This window comes from Pocillopora damicornis, chromosome 13, assembly GCF_964200805.1.
Source record: "Pocillopora damicornis chromosome 13, jaPocDami1.2, whole genome shotgun sequence".
NCBI lineage: Eukaryota > Metazoa > Cnidaria > Anthozoa > Scleractinia > Pocilloporidae > Pocillopora > Pocillopora damicornis.
Window position 1 is genome coordinate 2805001 of NC_142682.1, and position 18570 is coordinate 2823570.

General features: G+C 36.6%; 1 protein-coding gene, 2 long non-coding RNA genes and 1 pseudogene across 5 annotated transcripts in view; 2 read left to right on the forward strand and 2 right to left on the reverse strand.

The window, feature by feature from the left end:
* LOC149035001 (SWI/SNF-related matrix-associated actin-dependent regulator of chromatin subfamily A member 5-like) overlaps positions 1-18570 on the reverse strand; it is a 54432-nt pseudogene that overhangs the window by 6241 nt on the left and 29621 nt on the right. The window lies entirely within an intron of this gene.
* LOC149035002 (uncharacterized) lies at positions 179-3983 on the forward strand. 2 transcript variants are annotated; one of them, XR_016182179.1, is made up of 4 exons: positions 179-468; positions 665-794; positions 2116-2385; positions 2619-2753. It is a non-coding gene; the product is annotated as an uncharacterized LOC149035002 (long non-coding RNA). The 2 variants fall into 2 exon arrangements; XR_016182178.1 differs by having other exon boundaries at positions 2116-3983.
* On the reverse strand, positions 4966-9300 carry LOC149035003 (uncharacterized). The gene has a single exon (XM_089191130.1). The coding sequence runs from the start codon at positions 9231-9233 to the stop codon at positions 5859-5861; it is 3375 nt and encodes a 1124-aa protein (XP_089047256.1). The 5' UTR covers positions 9234-9300; the 3' UTR covers positions 4966-5858.
* On the forward strand, positions 14142-18270 carry LOC113684184 (uncharacterized). Its single transcript, XR_016182183.1, has 3 exons — positions 14142-14421; positions 16037-16181; positions 17265-18270. It is a non-coding gene; the product is annotated as an uncharacterized LOC113684184 (long non-coding RNA).

Consider the following 18570-nt stretch of genomic DNA (forward strand, 5'->3'; position numbering starts at 1 on the left):
GGCATGTTTCCAGTGGAAGAGAGAAAAATTACTTTCAAATCGGATAGCTGAAAAGCCGGGAAGATGATTTTTGGCGGCACGCGAGAGAGGCTATTGATTAGCACCTCGAACTACACTAAGGGATAGTCTAGGGCCTAAGTCCTACCGGCTAGAGGTACACCCGAGGAGCACTAGTAACGAGTTTTCCAGTCGGGTGATTATCAGATTGTCTCAGATTATTATTATTATAAATTTGGCGGACTATTCCAGTGACACCGTTTGCGATTTATCAATAATCAAGCGACGTGATTGAACCAGACATGAGCATTATAACATGCTTTACATGTGAAGAATACATAATTGAGTTTAAATCAAGGAGATTTCGCTAAATATTGTACGGCTGTTTCCTTCACTCTCGTCGATCTTAAGTTTCTTGTTCAGCAGAGTTTTAGCTCAACACTGTAGCCGCTAAGAGCAACGCTTGCAAAGGTAAACAAAAATTAGACACTAATTTTTTTTATTTTTACAGTAGTTTAAAGCCTCACTTGAAACTATTATTTTGATTCTCTGTTTCCAAGTTCAAGATAAATAGAACTGAAGCTCTCAAAGTGAAGGCAGACAACAAGGTTATTTATTTACTTATCGTACACTACAACTCTTTTTCAATCAGCTCTGTTTCTTGTAGGGACTGTCAATGCTATTATTGAATCAAAAGACGACTGCCAGCCGACACATGGGAAAAAGGACTTGTGATGGAAGTTTTCTTGGAACAGGTTGACAACAGAGTTACAGTAACGGATGCTTTTTCAAATAAGGTAAATACTTCAGTTATCTGCCATATGAAGTGGAAGCAATGTGCAGATGACCCAGCTTTTATTTTCCATTATTTCTAATAATTTTACATGATAACAAGACCATATCCCCTTCACCCCTTCACCACAGGTCAAAATTAGCTTCAAAAGATATGTTCCAAGTGAGGACTGAATATTATTTTTTCCAGTCTCTAAAATTTAACCATATGAGGTTTCAATTTAAGAAATGTTTTACTGAAAATGTATTCCTACTTGTGAACAATAACTAGTAGGGTCCCAGGTCTAGATTGCAGTAGACATGGGTACCAGTGGAACTTAAATTTTCTCACTAGTGACCAAAGTTTCTTGTTTAGTCTCCACACCTTGGTTGGAAACATATAATTCCCTTACCTTTTTCAGTTCCAAAGGGGAGCCAAACCTCAGAGCTTTGAATTTTTGTACTTAGAGGCTGTACAAACCTTTACTTCAAGGAACTCATTGGTGAATGACAAAATCATAGGTTACATACTATGACCCAATGTGATGATTGCAATCAACACCTGTGTATACAACAGGCTGTGAAGATTCCTACTGACCTCTTCTGTGAGCCAAAAAGTTAAAAGGGAGGGGGAGGGGGAGGGGGAGGGGGAGGGGGAGGGAGAGGGGGAGAGGGAGAGGTTTCCACCCAGGGCTTCAAGGTTCTCTTCTTTGCTCACTATAAATAGCTTAAACACCATTATGAGCTTTGTTTTTCCTCGCCAAAATCAACATTTTCTACTGGCAAAAGCTGATAGGTATTATTTTGGATTTTTAATAGCATCTGACTGTAAATATAGGGAATCCATTTACAATTGTAAAATTTTGTCATTCATTTTATTTTCTTAAAGGACCCATTTAATGAACCTTTTCATAAAAACAAAAAAGGTCAAACTTTACCTAGACAGCCATTCCCTCTCCCAAAATAATGTATTGCCAACTGTTTAACAGCTCTTATGCAAGCCGTCCTGGCCAATCTTTCAGCTTAACCAGGAACTCTTTTCAACCTTGATGCACTGTTTTTGTTGGGCCAAGAGAAAAAATTTAAGGAATAAAACTTCAAGGATAAAGCTTAAAGATGATGTATATTACGATTTGTAAATAATTATAAGCCCTTTTCCTAGGGTCCTTTAGGAAAATAAAATGAATTACAGAATGTTTGCAACTGAGGATGAATTATTGATATTTAGGGTCAGTAGCTTTTGATCACCTTTTTTGTTTAATAAATTGGGTTACTTGTCCCCTTTTGATTTGTTTGGTCATTTTTGTAAGTTCTCAAAGGTTACCAAATCTAACTTAATTATTACAGATTCTAGAGGACACAAAATCTCTCATCAAGCATTCCTACCAAGAAACACTTGACAATGCCAGCAATGGAAAATGGATATTATGTCTAAAATATCTTGGAGATGATAAAGTGTTAGACACTCTGAAAACAAACTGGCTTCAGGATGTTATTACTTGATTTGATTATTATTGTCATTAATATTATTATTTTTTTGAGGTTGTATTTTTAAAACAGATAATGTTGCATTTGCTGTAAACTTAAAGGCACTACATTGTTTCACTCTCTATGAAGGTAAAATGTTACCCTCTTTTTTAACTGCTTTTTGTCAAATTTTTTAACATAGATTTTTTACCCTTTTTCATCTTTAATACCTCTTCTGAGTGATATTCTTTCAGTTACCTTTGGTTTGCAGTCAGTTAATGATATAATAATGGCAGACCTAGTGTCCAGCAAAACATTACTAACATCCACTACATGTCATTGGACTTACCCCTAACATTGTACTTTTCTTGAAAAATAAACAGTCTTTGTAAAAGAGACCTTAAGCAAACCACCATGGCAACAGCAACAAAAGCATGGCTGGACAAAAGATTCAGTGAGCACACAAATAGCTCAGTATGTATGTTTTCAAATTTTATTTACTTTTTATCTATTCTCTGAAACAAAACAACATAAATCACTAAAATTTGCATGGAGTAAGAAGAGAACCTCTGATGGCAAATTATTTACCTGTCATTGTTTAGAACTAAACCCTGCTCACTTTTCTTATGGCAAAGATGATGACTTGCTTAGTTAGAGAGGGTAATCACATCCACCATCCATTTAGTGGACATTTTTGTCAGCTTGCCATCCTGATTGCTTAAGATCCATAAAGATTTTTGTGGATTGACTCTTGTGTTTACAAATTACTTCTAATCACAATCATCTTCTCTTCCTGGTAAACTCCAATTTTCAAATTCTTGCTGGCTTTTTTTCTAATCAACATTAGTTGAAGACTGAAGAACAAACCCTTTTACATTTAAGTTTTTAAAAAACACTTTTTTATTTTAATTGTCTTTATTTGTGGGAATTTAAGAAGCAAGTTTTACATTAGTTTTGAAAGACTAAATATTCATTTCACAATCAGGTAACCCACAACTTATACTCTCTTAGAAGTGTAGGAAATTTACGAGGCACCTCCCATTTTAAATTTTTGTGTTGTGAAGTCCTCGCCACAAAGTAATGTGTATTTTTTATAAGGAAAAATCCAGTCTGAAATATATTTCTCATCAATTTTTCTTTCCAATTGTAGTTTATTTTATTGGAAAATACTGTTTGATAATTTCTAAATTGAGAAACATATTTGGCTTTTTTGAGTCTACAACATTTCAATTGATAGTATAGTTACAGCATCAAAAGCAGAGATGATGGACTTAACTAGAAAAGAAGGTTTTTGAAATAAGCTTTTATGAAGTGTTAAACAGGGCAACAAGATTTAAATTGAACTTCCTTGCAAGAATTGTGTGTTTTCACACCATTGTCTCTCCTTATGTTATTAGCTAGAAGTTGTTCAGACTGCATTCAATTATTTTTTTCCATCTCTAAGATGATAGTATAAATTCTCTGTACTGTTCGCTACTCAGTTCTTGGAATTTTAGCTTTCAGCATTTGGTGTTAGATCAAGCAAATACCCATAGATGTTAACTATTATTTTTCTGATCACCTTTCTGCTCAACAATGCATTGTATTGTAAGTAGAAACAACTTATTGAACATCTCTGGGAGTGAAAAGGTTTTTTTGTGGGGCAGGGGGTTAACCTAAATATATAATTTCCAGTTTTTATGTTGACACAGTCATTCTGTTACTGTAACATGCATTGAAATGAGATTAAAAGATTAGTTTGATTAAAATGTTTGGCTGCACAGGAATTGCAATTACTTGGTTTTTTAGATCAGGATTGTACAGATTTTTAAATTCTTCCTTAAGTGTTGAAAAGAAATGATATAAAGACCTGAAAAGATTACAGGAAATTAAAAGAAAAAAAAAAAGGGGGGAAAGAAGTCTCTACTATAATCCCTAAGCAGCAACAAGTGGTTAATTCCAGGTGGAAATCTTTGTGATCTTTCTCTTGATCTTTTTAACCTAAATAATTCCTCTCTGTTTCCTTATTTGTTTTCTTTTGTTTAATTAGTAGTTTATTTTGGCCCTACGGTCTTCTGATTTCATAAATGTGGGATCAAAAAACATATAAATGCCATATTGGCCAAATTTTAAATATGTGACTAAGAACTTTTTCCCATTTATGTCATGTCTGTTACAGTTTACACTTCGTAAGATATTTCATCATTGGTTTTAGGTGTGGAATGGAAGTTTGTTTTTATAATTGGAAGGAGAAAATCAATATTATGGGATATGAGGAGGGTTTTAAGAAGAATGCTGCATACCCCCCACTTGCAATTTTTTTGACTATACCCTCATCCCCTGTTCATTGTTAGAGGATTAGAGCTTCTCTACTGGACTTGAGGCATTTTTCTCAGATAAATTTACTATATTTTTGTCTGATATTAAGAAGGCTACATTTCCCCTTCTCTCATGGTTTTCACTTTGGTTTGATTATTTTTAAAACAAAATGTAGCCGTTCCTTAACAAAACTGCAACCAAAAAATACTCAATTTAGCAAGATGTTAAATATCTGAACAATTATTGTGAACAGGGTAAAGAGGCTGGATAGCTAACTGTGGAATGACAGTTACTTCATTTCATAAACCCTCTTCTAGAAAAGGCCTGAAGCCCACTGATTGGGTGAAACCATGGTTTGGGTTACACTGTGTAAATAATAAATGGCCCTTTCAGTCTGACCATTGGGGCTCAACGCATCACAACGAGTAAATACCAGTTTACAACATTTATTCTACACTGATAAAAGTGGTGGTTCTGAATCTATTACAAGCACTGGTAACTTAAATTGCTAACTGTACGTTGAAGCCTGATGCCTCATCATCAAATTTTGCTGTGCAACTTATTGACATTTTAATTCTAAAATGCTAGTAACAGTTCCAAAATGGTACATTTGTTAAAAAAAATACACTAATATCTACAAAAAGATGCAGAAACACCAAAAGATTTCTAAAAATTAGTATGATAAAAAATCTTGCACCACTAACCTACAATAAAAGCTTTTGATTAAGGCACGACGATTTGAATTATATTTGTTTTTTGCGGTACTACTCGAACCGGATCGTTGCGATCGAGAAAAAAAAAAAAGAAAAAAACAGCCCAAAAAAAAAACTAGGTATTCTACCAAGCAATCTCTACTGTATTACTAGTTACTTCTACTCATCTGATCGCCTTACAATCTCCAAACATATCTAGACGAAAAACTGTTCCGTGTAACAGTCTCAGGTGATCAAAATGTAAGGAAAGATGGAGAGAAGTTAGGATCGAAACTAACCAATCATAAAAAGACAAAGTTTCCTGAGAGGTCCGAGGTTTGTTTGTTTTCTCTGCAGGAAGCTTTGTGTTTTTACTTCAATGTTATTGGTTCGTTTATAAAAAAGTTTGACAGCCTTTGTTCTCAATAAACATGTTCATTGGTTCATTTCTCTTCATTTCGATCCGGTTCAAATAATCTCACTGCTCTGAGCGCTTTACAGATTTGCTTTGCTTTTATTCCTGTTTTGAGTCATTGGGTTGATACTGTCACTGAGCTGGTTACCTCACTGATATTTTGAATAGTAAGTGGTTCAAATAATTTCTTTTTAGTTTTTAATTAGAATTGCTGAGGCCTAAAGAATTAGCTTACATTTAGACTGACTATTGCTTAGTAAATTACGTGCCTTTTGCTTACCTGCTTGAGTGATGTTTATATTGAGTGAGAGGTTTAACGTGTGTAGCTGACTGTTGTTGTTTTTGTGGATGGCTTCAGCCAAGTGCTGTGCTCCGATGTGTGAGATGTTATTGAATGAGAGGTTTAACGTGTGTAGCTGACAGTTGTTGTTGTTGATGGCTTCAGCCAAGTGCTGTGCTCCAATGTCTGAGATGTTATTTCTTGTGAGGTCTAACGTGTGTAGCTGACAGTTGTTGTTGTTGATGGCGTCAGCCAAGTGCTGTGCTCCAATGTCTGAGATGTTATTGTATGAGAGGTTTAACGTGTGTAGCTGACAGTTTTTGTTGTTGATGGCTTCAGCCAAGTGCTGTGCTCCAATGTGTGAGATGTCATTGAATGAGAGGTTTAACGTGCGTAGCTGACAGTTGTTGTTGTTGATGGCTTCAGCCAAGTGCTGTGCTCCGATGTCTGAGATGTTATTGTGTGCGAGGTTTAACGTGCGTAGCTGACAGTTGTTGTTGTTGATGACTTCAGCCAAGTGCTGTGCTCCGATGTCTGAGATGTTATTGTGTGCGAGGTTTAACGTGCGTAGCTGACAGTTGTTGTTGTTGATGACTTCAGCCAAGTGCTGTGCTCCGATGTCTGAGATGTTATTGTTTGTGAGGTATAACGTGTGTAGCTGACAGTTGTTGTTGTTGATGGCCTCAGCTAAATACTTTGCTCCTTCTTCTGTCAATTGATTTTTTGTGAGGTTTAACCAGCTCAGTTGAGATTCACTACATTTTAACAGTTTACAAATTTCAAAACAACCTAATGGACCAATGTTATTGTCTCTCAAATCTAAATGTGAAATTTGTTGAACATTAATTACATTTACTAACGAAGAGCAATCAACAGCTGTGAGGTGACAACTTGTAAATTTTACACAATTAAAGTTTATTTGTTGAAGTTTTCTCTGTGCTTCTGACTTCATTCTGCTATTTTCGTTTAAACATTTAATTAATGTTACTGCCAAATCTCGTTCGTCTTCAGTCGGCCAGCAGGTTACTTTTCTTTTCTCTTCATTCTCTGTCCACTGTTCGTTGTAGTGTGCGCTTTCTTTTTCTTCAGTTTTCACAGGAAGAAGGGCAGTGATAATTTCAATTGGTAGGTGAACTTTATCCTCCATAAGTCCCGCCAGAAATTGAAAAACCAGCTGCCATTTGCCGTTCTTAATGTTCTCGGATACAAAGTTTCTTAATTCTGTTTCATCCAAGTCGCTCGCCATGTGCCTCGCGGCGAAAAACTCTTGTATTGTCAGATGAATGAAACAGAATTGCTGCTCATCTTTTAACCCAGCAATTTGACGGTCGGGTAAGCGGTGAAAAAGAGCGCTGTTTCCCATTCCTTGAACTTCGTTTCCTCCAAGGATTAGTTTTCCTTCTTTGATTCCTTCAAAGGCCACTTTTCCTAGTTTCTCGAATTTCTCCTCCACCGCCAAGGGCAAATTATCTGATAAAAAGTTTTCGCGGGTGAAATGTTGATCGCGGAATTCTATCGCGTGTTTAAAATAAAACACTTTCACTGCAATCTTGTAGATCGTGGTTAATTTGGAAGGCAGGGTAACACTACCGGAACTTTCGAACCGCATAATTTCTGACAGACTTGAGCACATGATGAAGCTGTTCACAGGGATATAACAGAGCGAAAGTAAGTTCATGTTACTGCTAATGTGTCGCCATAGCGTTTCGCCTGCTTCCTTGTCATCTCCGGCGAATTTGTTGATATACTCTTTAATTTGCTCGGTTGAGAAGCCCAGGACTTCAAAGGTTTTGTCGAACTTAAGATGTGCGATGCCTGACAAAGCCGTAGGTCTCGTAGTCGTTACAATTAAAGCATCTTTAAGGAGTTTTCCGGTCACAAGCCACTGATAAAGAATTTGAAGCGGCTTTTTATCTTCAATGCTTCTGGGATAAGTGGATGCCTCAGTTATGTTTGCGTTATGTTCGAATTCGTCGAATCCATCAAAAAGCATGAGAACACGTTCAGGGTTCTTTTGAAGGTGATTCCAGACCTTGTCATCCATGTGACGTGTAGGGTAATACTCGGACTGAATCAATAGATCCTTGAGGCTAAGTTCGTCGGCCGGGTTGAATCCTCTGAATTTTACGAAGAAAGCAGCATTGAAATGGACTTTGGCACTTGATGTCGCTTTGAAAACTTCATCCAATGCCCAGTCTCTGAGAAGTTTGATACAAAATAATGTCTTTCCGATTCCTGGTCGACCAACGATTAAAAATTTCTTACTTTCAAAATCCAGAAGGTCCTCCAGGCTTTTCGGTTGCGATTTTTCCTCGCGCGACCTTGGATAAACTTTGAGTTGCTCCTTTCGGTTTTCAGTAAAGTCATGCGTTTCTCTGTTTTGAACTACTACAAGGTTTGTGTAAATTTGATCGAGAGTAAATTTTTTAGCTGCTGAGTGCTCGCCTGGATTACGTAAAAAAGGAGGTTGGAGTTCTAAAATTTCTTCGGTCCTTAGAACAATTGTTTTCTTTGTGCTTTTGATGAATTTTTGAAACTTTCGTCCATCTAGGAGTTGGTTGAGACTTAGATGGGTTTTTAAAAACTTTGAGTCTTGCATGAAACTTCTTTCAATACATGCCCGTGATAAAAGGTAGACGGTTTCGACCAGAATGCCAGCGACAAGAATTCCATTCACCGTAAGGACAGCGTACATCCAGAATGTTTTCTTTTTCGCTCGTTGATTGTGACAGTAGTGTAAAGTTGTGTTTTGGGCGTTGTCAGATGAATTCCTTGGCTGAGTGGTTCCATCGGTTAAATAACAGTTAAACTTAGAGGAAAACTTCAAAGGATAAAACAACTGTGTTTGTAGAATGATGAAAATAACTCCTAAAACAATTCTTATCGTTAGTTGAGAGCAGTAGGCGATAAAAAGCTTGTTTCCAGTGGATGACGCAGTGTCTTGGACGAGCAGCTGTCCCTCTTGATCACCGTTGTGGTTGCCTCGCGACAGTTGATCGACTTTGGATTTCACTATTTGGGAGTAAATAGCACATACAAGTGCAAGAAAGAAAAAATTGATGATCACGAAACCAAACATAGGAAAACCGAATTTGTTGTACTGCTGCATATATTTCTCGTAACATTCTCCACGGACGATGTCGACGTTTTCACTCTTCGCTCCGCCACAGCGGAAATCAAACCTGGACTCGCTGTTTTCCATGTCGACAAATATGGCGAAGAATATAACAGTGATGAGGATCCAAAAACCCACTGCCGCATAATGAACTTTGTTGAAAGTTTTTGGCTCCAAATATTCTAAAACCTTTTCCATTGATACGGTTGGTATTGTTACTCACTTTGCTAGAATGCTTATCCGCTCTGGAGCTGGAATAAACAGCTAATGCGACCTTCGTCTATTTGTAGCGCATGATACTGGAAACTTTTATCTGTCAAAAAGACAATGGGTTCTTTGTGCAAGTTATTGTTCTACAAAAGAGACAGTTGTCAGAAACTGAGACGGATACAGATATTTGCATACGTGGCGATATACGGGACCTCGTTTCTTCCCATCCCTTCCCCTGTGCCCATTTTCACCCCCTCCCTCTTCTCCCTTTCTATAAATGTCGCTGCTGAGGCCCTGAAGAGAAACTTTTTGTACCGATGTAGCTTATTTTGAAGGTTGAAGACCAAATTCTGAGTTGTTAGGTGTGGACATTTCATCTGGGTAGTAATTGTTTGGAGAGGAAATTGTAACACATGGTTGATTCAAGTCACGATTGGTTGAAGTTTTGCATCTGATCAATTTTGGGGGTGGTGTGAGGTTTTCTAGCTAATTCCAAAGCAGCTTAGTGAAACAAAACTAATGCAAATCAAATTATTCTCGACTACGTCGTGAAAATACTGCCCTGTTTCGCTCAATGTCCTCATCCTATCACGAACATGAAAGGTGTCAGGGTCTAGAAATACGTTGGCATGTTCTTTGGTGGAGACTCTATGCATATTTGAGCCGAAAATTCCCCAATCAATTACTCAATTTAAAACGAAAAGGTCATATATCCGAAAATATCTACCATGAGATTAGACAAACAGCTTCCTTAAATCTAACTTCACCCTGAAAACCATGTGATCCTTCAAAAATCCTCCACCCACACCTCCCCCTTTTTTACAGGTGATAACTGATGACTCCTTCCTTGTTTAGCCGTAATTTTTCTTTCCGATTTTCTTTGCTGCCTTTTTAAAGTTTTCTATGATAACATTTTTGAAGCTAACTGTAGAACAGAATAGTCAGTCGAAATAGTCTGAGAGACTATGATCCTTTAAATCCTAAGAGTGACTCGTATCTACTTTCTCCCTACAATATCAGCCCTGAATCAAACATTAAGGTCATGAGAATAAAGGAAATGGTCACCAGGGAAGGAATCTTTTGATTGGCAAACAAATTCTCCTTTTCAGCACCTTAAGAAGTGTATAAAGTACAGTGTGGAAAGGAAATTGTAACACATGATTGATTCAAGTCACGATCGGTTGAGGTTTTGCATCTTATCAATTTTGAGGGTGGTGTGAGGTTTTCTAGCTAATTCCAAAGCAGCTTAGTGAAGCAAGACTAATGCAAATCAAATTATTCTCGACTACGTCGTGAAAATACTGCCCTGTTTCGATCAATGTAATTCATCTTATCACGACCATGACAGGTGTCAGGGTCTAGAAATACGTTAGCATGTCCTTTGCTGTTTGGTGGAGGCTCTATGCATTTCTGAGCCGAAAACTCGCCAATTAATTGCTCAACTTAGAGGTCATATATCCGAAAATATTTTCAATGAGATTTGACAAACAGCTTCCCAAGATCTAACCTTACCCTGAAAACCATGTGATCCTTCAAAAATCCTCCACCCACACTTCCCCCTTTTACAGGTGATAACTGATGACTCCTCCCTTGCTTAGCCATAATTTTTCTTTCTGCTCTTTTCGATTTTCTTTGCTGCTTTTTTAAAGTTTCCTATGGCAACATTGTTGCAGCCAACTGTGTAAATAACAGAATAGTCAGTCAGAATAGTTTGAAATACTATTAATCCTTTAAACCTTAAGAGTGTCTAGCACCTAATTTCTCCCTAAAATATCAGCCCTGAATCAAACATTAAGGTCAAGAGGATAAAGAAAATGCTCACCAGGGAAGGAATCTTTTGATTGGCAAACAAATTCTCCTTGTCAGCACCGTAGCAAATGTATAAAGTACAGTGTGGAGAATATCCATACTAATATAAGGGTACCGGTGTAAAGGGTTAAGAAAATGGAAGACGTCTTCCTTTTTAAGTCTTTTATGAGAGGTTGTTGATAGACTTGTCAATTCTGTTGCAGCAGTTTCTATAATTAAATATATATTTTTAGTTTTCAAGAAAATTGTCCTTAATCTGGGCGCAGACTTGTACAATTTTTCACGAAAATATATCAGGGAAACGATAGCGAAATTTTCATGATAGGGTTAAGGTCTGGGGCTTAGTAATAGGAGCAAATCTATCCAGATCGAGCTGATTCAACGAGGTATAAAATTTAAGTATACAGCCAAGTTCCATTTCAGCGTACCAATCAACCTTTTTCTGGTTAGATTTGAGAGATGATGAGTCGAGCAATTTTGTTTGCTGTAGCGTTTTTATTTGCATGAGAAATCAACTCTATTTTTACGGTTTGCCAATCAGTAATGTAGCAACCTTCCTGAAATTTTTTTACCCCATAAAAGTTTAAGCATAACCTGAAATACGAGTCAATTCTACGCAATTGAAGCAGTTATTTCCTTCTGCGGTCAAATTTTTTCACTCCACAAACGAAAAGTTTATAGCTTTTTTTTGAGTGTTATCCTTGTTAGTTTGAACTCACTTTGTTTTAGGCATTTTTGGAAAATGTGTCATTTAAGTTTAAGTTGTCGAGGAATACGGCGAAGAAGATAACACTGATCAGGATCCAAAAACACACTGCCACATAATGAACTCTGTGGAAAGTTTTTGGCTCCAAATATTCTAAAATCTTTTCCATTGATATGGTTGGTATCTTTACTCACTTCCCCAGAACGCTGATCAGTTCTGGAGCTTGAATAAACAGCTAATGCGGCCTTGGTCTATTTGTAGCGCATGATAGTACTTTTATTTGATTGGCTTTTTTGGAAACTTTCAACTGTCAAAACGACAATGGACTCTTTATGCATGTTATTGTTCTACATAAGAAACACTTGTCAGAAGCTGAGACGGTTATAGATATCTGCATATACATACGGGACCTCGCTTTCTCCCACCCCTTCCCCATGCTCATTTTCAGTCGCTTTGTCTTCTCCTTTTTTATTAAAGTCGCTGCTGAGGCCCTGAAGAAAAACTCATTATGCCGATGTAGCTTATTTTGAAGGTTGAAGACTAAATACCGAGTTGCTAGGTGTGGATATTTCATCTGCGTGGTAATTGTTTGGGGAGGAAATTGTAACCCTTGGCTAATTCAAGTCACGATTGCTTGAGGTTTTGCATCTTATTAATTTTGAGGGTGGTGTGAGTTTTTTTTAACTAATACCAAAGCGGCTTAGTGAAGCAAAACTAATGCAAATACTTATTGAAGATGATCATCTCACAGCTGGAGCTTGGGCTGCCTGTGGCTTGACCAACCCCCCCCCCCCCTCCACCCGTGCTCATTTCCACACACTCTTCCATCTCCTTTTCCTAACAAAATTCAGTGCGGCAGTAGACTTGATTTAACTTCTGCTGCTGTCAAACCCGGGGAGCTAATGTTGTTTATTTTGCAGCTTTAAGCCTGCTAATTCCTAAGCTACCAAGTATCACCATTTTCTGCAGTATTCACTTGAAAAGAGATTTATATTTCTTACATAATAGACGCTAACACACCAGGGTGTGATGCAGTTCAAAGACTTCTTTTTTAGACGACAATAGGAGACGTGATGAAAGAAACAATTATTAGTCTGTAGACTCTGTGAATTGTCAAATTCCTGTTTGGGAATGTGTCTGCAAAACTTGTTTATATCGACTATCACCTGGTTCGATTGGTAACAATAAGAACACAAACTAGACAAAATCATTTCCGCCGTATTATTTAGTTGTAGCTCTTTACTTCGCGTTTTCGTTTTTTTTTTAGGGAGTTAAGAGGGCACTGTAATTAACTGATAGGTTTGGCGCCAGATTAATGCTTGGCGGGAGGATAAAAGAGCTTCAGGACAAATATGGTGACAATAGCGGAGAGTACTAAAGACAGCATGAAATTTCAGTTCCCTCAAGTGACCTTGGACATACCAAAACAAACGACATTCAATGCTATAAATAGTGTGAATGTTAATGAAATGAAATAGAAACTAAAAATACCTTAACGATTTTCGAAATTTCGTTTTCGGGTATAAAGAAGATAGCGTTAACAGAAAGATATGTTTTTTTTTTTATCTCCTTTGACGTCGAATCACAGAAAACCCCAAGCTCAAACGGTGAGCCCGGAAATAAACAACCGCATAAAAAGATGTGGAAGTGTTTTGAATAAGACTTTGACAATAAGAATTTGACAAATTTACCCCGCTCAAGTGGTTGTTGGTTTGCATAGTGGCTTTTTTTTGGTGAGCTAGGTTAATTTAGCTCGGTTTTAGTTCATCTGCCCAGCCCTCTACATAATCCTTTCCAAGACAAGTCTGTGAGTAACGCAAACTGAATGAATCCACTGGAAGCAAAACGCTGTTAAATCGCTCCGAACACCCCGATCACCCCAAAATTCGGCTTACTGTTATTTGCGAAACGAAGCGAAACGGATGGAAATGTAAATCTGTAATTTGCGAAATGGATCCGGAAATATGCTAATGTTTGCAAAATAGAAATCGAAGATTACAGCTTTCTATCAAGCAACATAAGCAACCATAGTCCTATGATCCAGCATCCATGTGAATTAGGTAGAAAGCAGGAAGACACTTCAGATTTATATGTGATCCAAAGAACTAATCAAAACAAGACAATCTAAAACCAGAATCCTTCAATCAACGACAAACTTCTCATGTCAATTCTGGTGTTAAGGATCCTTTTCTCTTTTTATAAACCTCTTGATTTAAGGACAAAGTCAGAAGAAATAAAATTTCCACTTTAAGAAATACTTCTGTAAAGGAAAAAGAGTCAATTTTTTACGTAGGTTTCACTATCTATCGAGTTATTTTCCACTCTTTGTTTGAGCTCTCATATAAGCCCACTAGTGTAGATCATTAAGGACGAGTTTCCCTGGGAACGAATGCCTCTCCAATGGTTAAACATGGCTACGGAGTCGAGTGTTAGACAGAGAATTTCAAGATTTCTTTTGTGTTACCAACGTGAAAGAAAGAAAGAAATTGTTAGGTAAAGATCTACAAATTTCAGAATTTATCGAGGAAGATGATTTGAGGTCCGGAAAACTTCTTGATATTCATTACGACATGTTGGCTTATTTTGTAAACAATGGATTTCCATGATGAGAAATGACTTTGCTATGGGAGGTATTTCAAAATTTATTGAACGAAGTACAAGGTTAGCGATTACTTTCTATTCATAGATCGATGAGCGTTGTCGCTGCTGGTGTTATGTGCTACCTAACCATGGTTCAAGTCTGGTTAAGGTATTAAACACCATTACCTTAGCCACATATCAGCCTTTCTTTTTTTGATCGCGATTGACTGTGTACAATTATTCCACACTGTCTTAACTCATTCACTGTCTAGTGTCTTTGACATGTACAAAATTTAACGTACAAAATTCAGGAATTGTCGTATTCAGAACAAATGATGTGGTCCTATGCAAGAGATATGTCACCAAAATCCTATGGCTGAAAAAATTAATATGTACTAGTTGAATTCGAATGTTGTGGAAAACAGATTGCAAAGTTCTTGTACGACATAATATCTTGTTCGAACGCTTATTGTTTTGCTTGTGAGAGATCTGAGTAGCAAATTTGGAGACTCACTCAATAAATTTGGACTTGAAGGTGATTCGTTTATAAATTTTTCTGCAGACCTAAATTTAGTCTTTGTTGAGTCATTTATGCGTTTTGTTTGGAGCAATATTGGACTAAAATCTTCCTTTTATTCCAAGACTTAATGCTTAAGTTACTGATTAGATGTAACCTTCCTGTATACATTTCTAGAAATTGAAATCTTTTCACTTGTGTTGCAATGCAGTTTAAGTCAACTAGAGCTCTCAAGTCCATTTGCTGGCAAAGAGTGAGATTTCACAGGCATCACCTTTCAAGGGTGGAAGGGGAAGAGGGTGTGGGGGCATTTTCTCCTGGAAAATTGTAAAAAAATGAAATAGCGAAAATGTGCATTTCTTTAATCTAAGAGAGAATTTCTGCTGTTAAAAAGGGTGTGAAATGAGTGTATAGGGCAAGGAACAAGGAGTAAATTATTATATTTGGAAGGACAATTTTATAGGTACTAAATGAAAGCAGCAGTTTGCTATCTCAAAATCAACAGAATAAATGCAAAACCTTATAGAAGTGAAAAATAATGACTTTAGCCATGAGAGTGTAAGAATGAATTTGTTTGTGTGAGTCTCACACCTAATGTGTGAGACTTGAGAGCTCTAAGTCAACTCAACACGTTGAGCATACTACAGCATTTTTTACTTTTGTTTCTTTTATGTACCTAGTAATTTACAAGGGATTCTTCAATGCATGTCATTTATTTATTGATCATACTGTAACTTTTTAGTGGGTAGGAAATCATAGGATGAGGGCTGGAAGAATAAAATAACATTTAAATATTCCAAAAGGAAAAAAAATTCCAAACTTGAATATGTCTGTTCTACCTTAAGAATGATGTTCACCAAACAAGTGTCAAGCACAAAAGCAAAATCAAATAGTAGAATTTAATACAATTAAAATAGAGGAACTGTATTTTCAAGAGGGTGAAAAACGAAGAGACAATTGTGATGCTGTGATCAGTGCTGTCTCCACTGCCTTGAGTGTAAACTTCACCAATAACTATTTTGTTTGGATCAGGCAAACCCCTTGAGGAGGCTATAACACTGTTTATACAACAGCTCAACAGAATTGCCAGAATTGAAAATAACCTCATGTCTATGATAGATTTTGTTTTCATGGCATTATTTCAACACTAAAAGCTGTATCAATTTGTTCTGACACAAGAAAGAGCTGATGAGATCAACTGTGAGCTGGTTAGTCTCAGCCACCCTTGGTTCCACAACCTATGAGGGATGGTGTACGTTAGAGTGTTTGGGATGAAGAACAGAGAATAAAACATATTGAAGAGATGGAACAAAAATGCATCCAGGTATGTGACTGTGTATGCAACCATTGACTAGGTAGCAAGTTAACTTAAGAAGTAATGTCCATTCTAAGAAGTTGTACTGCCTAACTCACCTCAGAACCTTTCTTACTTGAATCAGTCAAATTTAATGTGTATCATGCTCTTTGTTAAGAATGACACATTTTACTGGAATAAAAGTGTAAACTTGTATATACAAAATCAAGCAAGGTTGTTTATGGTGGACTGGGACTGACAGGTAAATACTGTCTGTCCTAACTTTAAAGCCATCTGGAAGTACTGGTTATTAAAGAAGATGCATTCCCTCTAATGTTTTCTCAAATGTTCCTCTTTATTGGAGTAATTAGTGCTACAAAAGAAAACATAGTTAAGCACATCTGTTTCATTATGAAATGGGTGATCATTAGACAGTTGAGACTGTTTTAAGAGGCACTGTGTTAAACAGTCACCCTGTAATAAAGGGGTCAGTTGTCAGTTTTCTCCCCTTAATTACTGTTACTGCAACATTACGTAACAGTAATTTTCACCTGTATTAAGGGGCCATGGTCATCCTTGACTGAGTCCCAGCTTCCTGTTTTTATTGTCTTCTTCTTGCATGTGTTGAACAGTCACTTAAGTAGAATATCTCAAATAAAACCAGGAATAGTACTTTGAGTTTAAATGTGCTCAACATGTTACAAATTATCTAATTCTTCTTAGAACTATTGGGACAAATATTATGCACAAACATTACACAAGTCAATCGGCCCATAGATATGACCTAGAGGTCCAACTGATAGAAAATAGTAGACAGTAATTCTGCTTTAGTGTTCTGTTTTTATGCTATGTCACCATTTTGTTGATTCTGTTTATTGGTATTAACAAAGAGTCAATGCATCTTTTAGCAAGCTTGTCAATAAACTTTGAGTTAAGTGCAATTATGGTATAAAATAGCATTTTTTACAGCATTTGACTGCTATTCTGTGGAAATTGTTTCAGCAGCCTCCTTGTAATTCCCTGTGGGTGACTGCTTAATACAGGTTTGACTGTATGCTTTTTCTTCATCAATCACCACTATGTGACACTGATACTATTCTCTTTACTATTTAGGAAAGAAATGAAGCCCAACAAGCTGTCCAGCAACTGAAGTAGCAGTTTTTTGAAGTTTGACTCATCACGTGCCAGAAAACTTATCAGCATAAAATTTAGCCACAATTGTGGCTATTCTGTTACTGCTAAAAAGGCTGCTGTGACAAGTGCCACTATCAGTTATAAAATCAGAGAAATGCATGATTCTTTTAATTTCAGGTGCAAATGGGCCACTGTTAGTCAGGACAATGACAAGGGAGGAATAAAATCTGCAGCTTCTAGTTGTTGTTCCAAAGGAAATTCTGGAAAGTAGTGATTTCATTGCACAAGTATACTTTTCAGTTGTAAATGTACCTTGGTATAATTTTTTAACTTTCAGACAAGATGTTTTAGGGATAATTTCCCATCATTATTTATCATTGTATTGACATTATGAGCTCATCATGTGTAGCTTTATGGACTTAGAGTTAACTTTTCTTCTTTTCAAACTTATGATTGCTAACACTTTAAATTTTATATGAACCTCTATCAAAACATCCACTGAATTTTTCTTTCCTTTTGCTTAACATAATATTGTTGGGTTGTTGATTCATAGAAGAAAATGTGCGTATACAAAGGCTCAGAAAATTCGTCCACTACAAAATGAACATTTTTGGCATCACCTGGCATTTCTAAACAAATAGAGATATTTCTCCAAACAGGTTGAAATGAGGTTTTCTGTGGAACTGAGTGGAAACTGAAAGAAGCCCTGCCCTGCACTAGTGTCTCCGTTCAGGAGATTTTCACTTCTAAGATCTCATTAGTAATTCGCCTTACTGTGTCCCACACAATTCCTTTGATGTTGGCTCAAAGAATTTTGTATTGGATCAACTAATATTGCCCTAATGGACATTTTCTTTATTCTCATCACTTGTCTGCTTGATATTGTATTTATATTGTAAGGAGATATTCTGTCTTTGTCAGTTATAAGAGTTAAAGAGTTTTAAAAGAAATTCAAAGATTTGACCAATAAAGGTGTTTGGATACAGAAGTTCTAATCATTTGCTTTTTCAAAAACATTTGTAGAGTTCAAAAGCATTCTTTCAAAAATGTGGAAAGTTACCTTTTCATTCTTAACCCTTCTACTCCCAAGATCTTATTTGTAATTCTCCTTACTGTTTTCCATATAGTTCTTGTTATGTTAGTTTTGAGAATTTGGTATTGGATCAACTAATAATCTCCTAATTTATATTCTTCTTTATTCTCATCACTTGTCTGCTTGATATTGTATTGATATTGTAACAAGATATTTTGTCTTGGTCACACATGGGTGTTAAAGGGTCGAGTC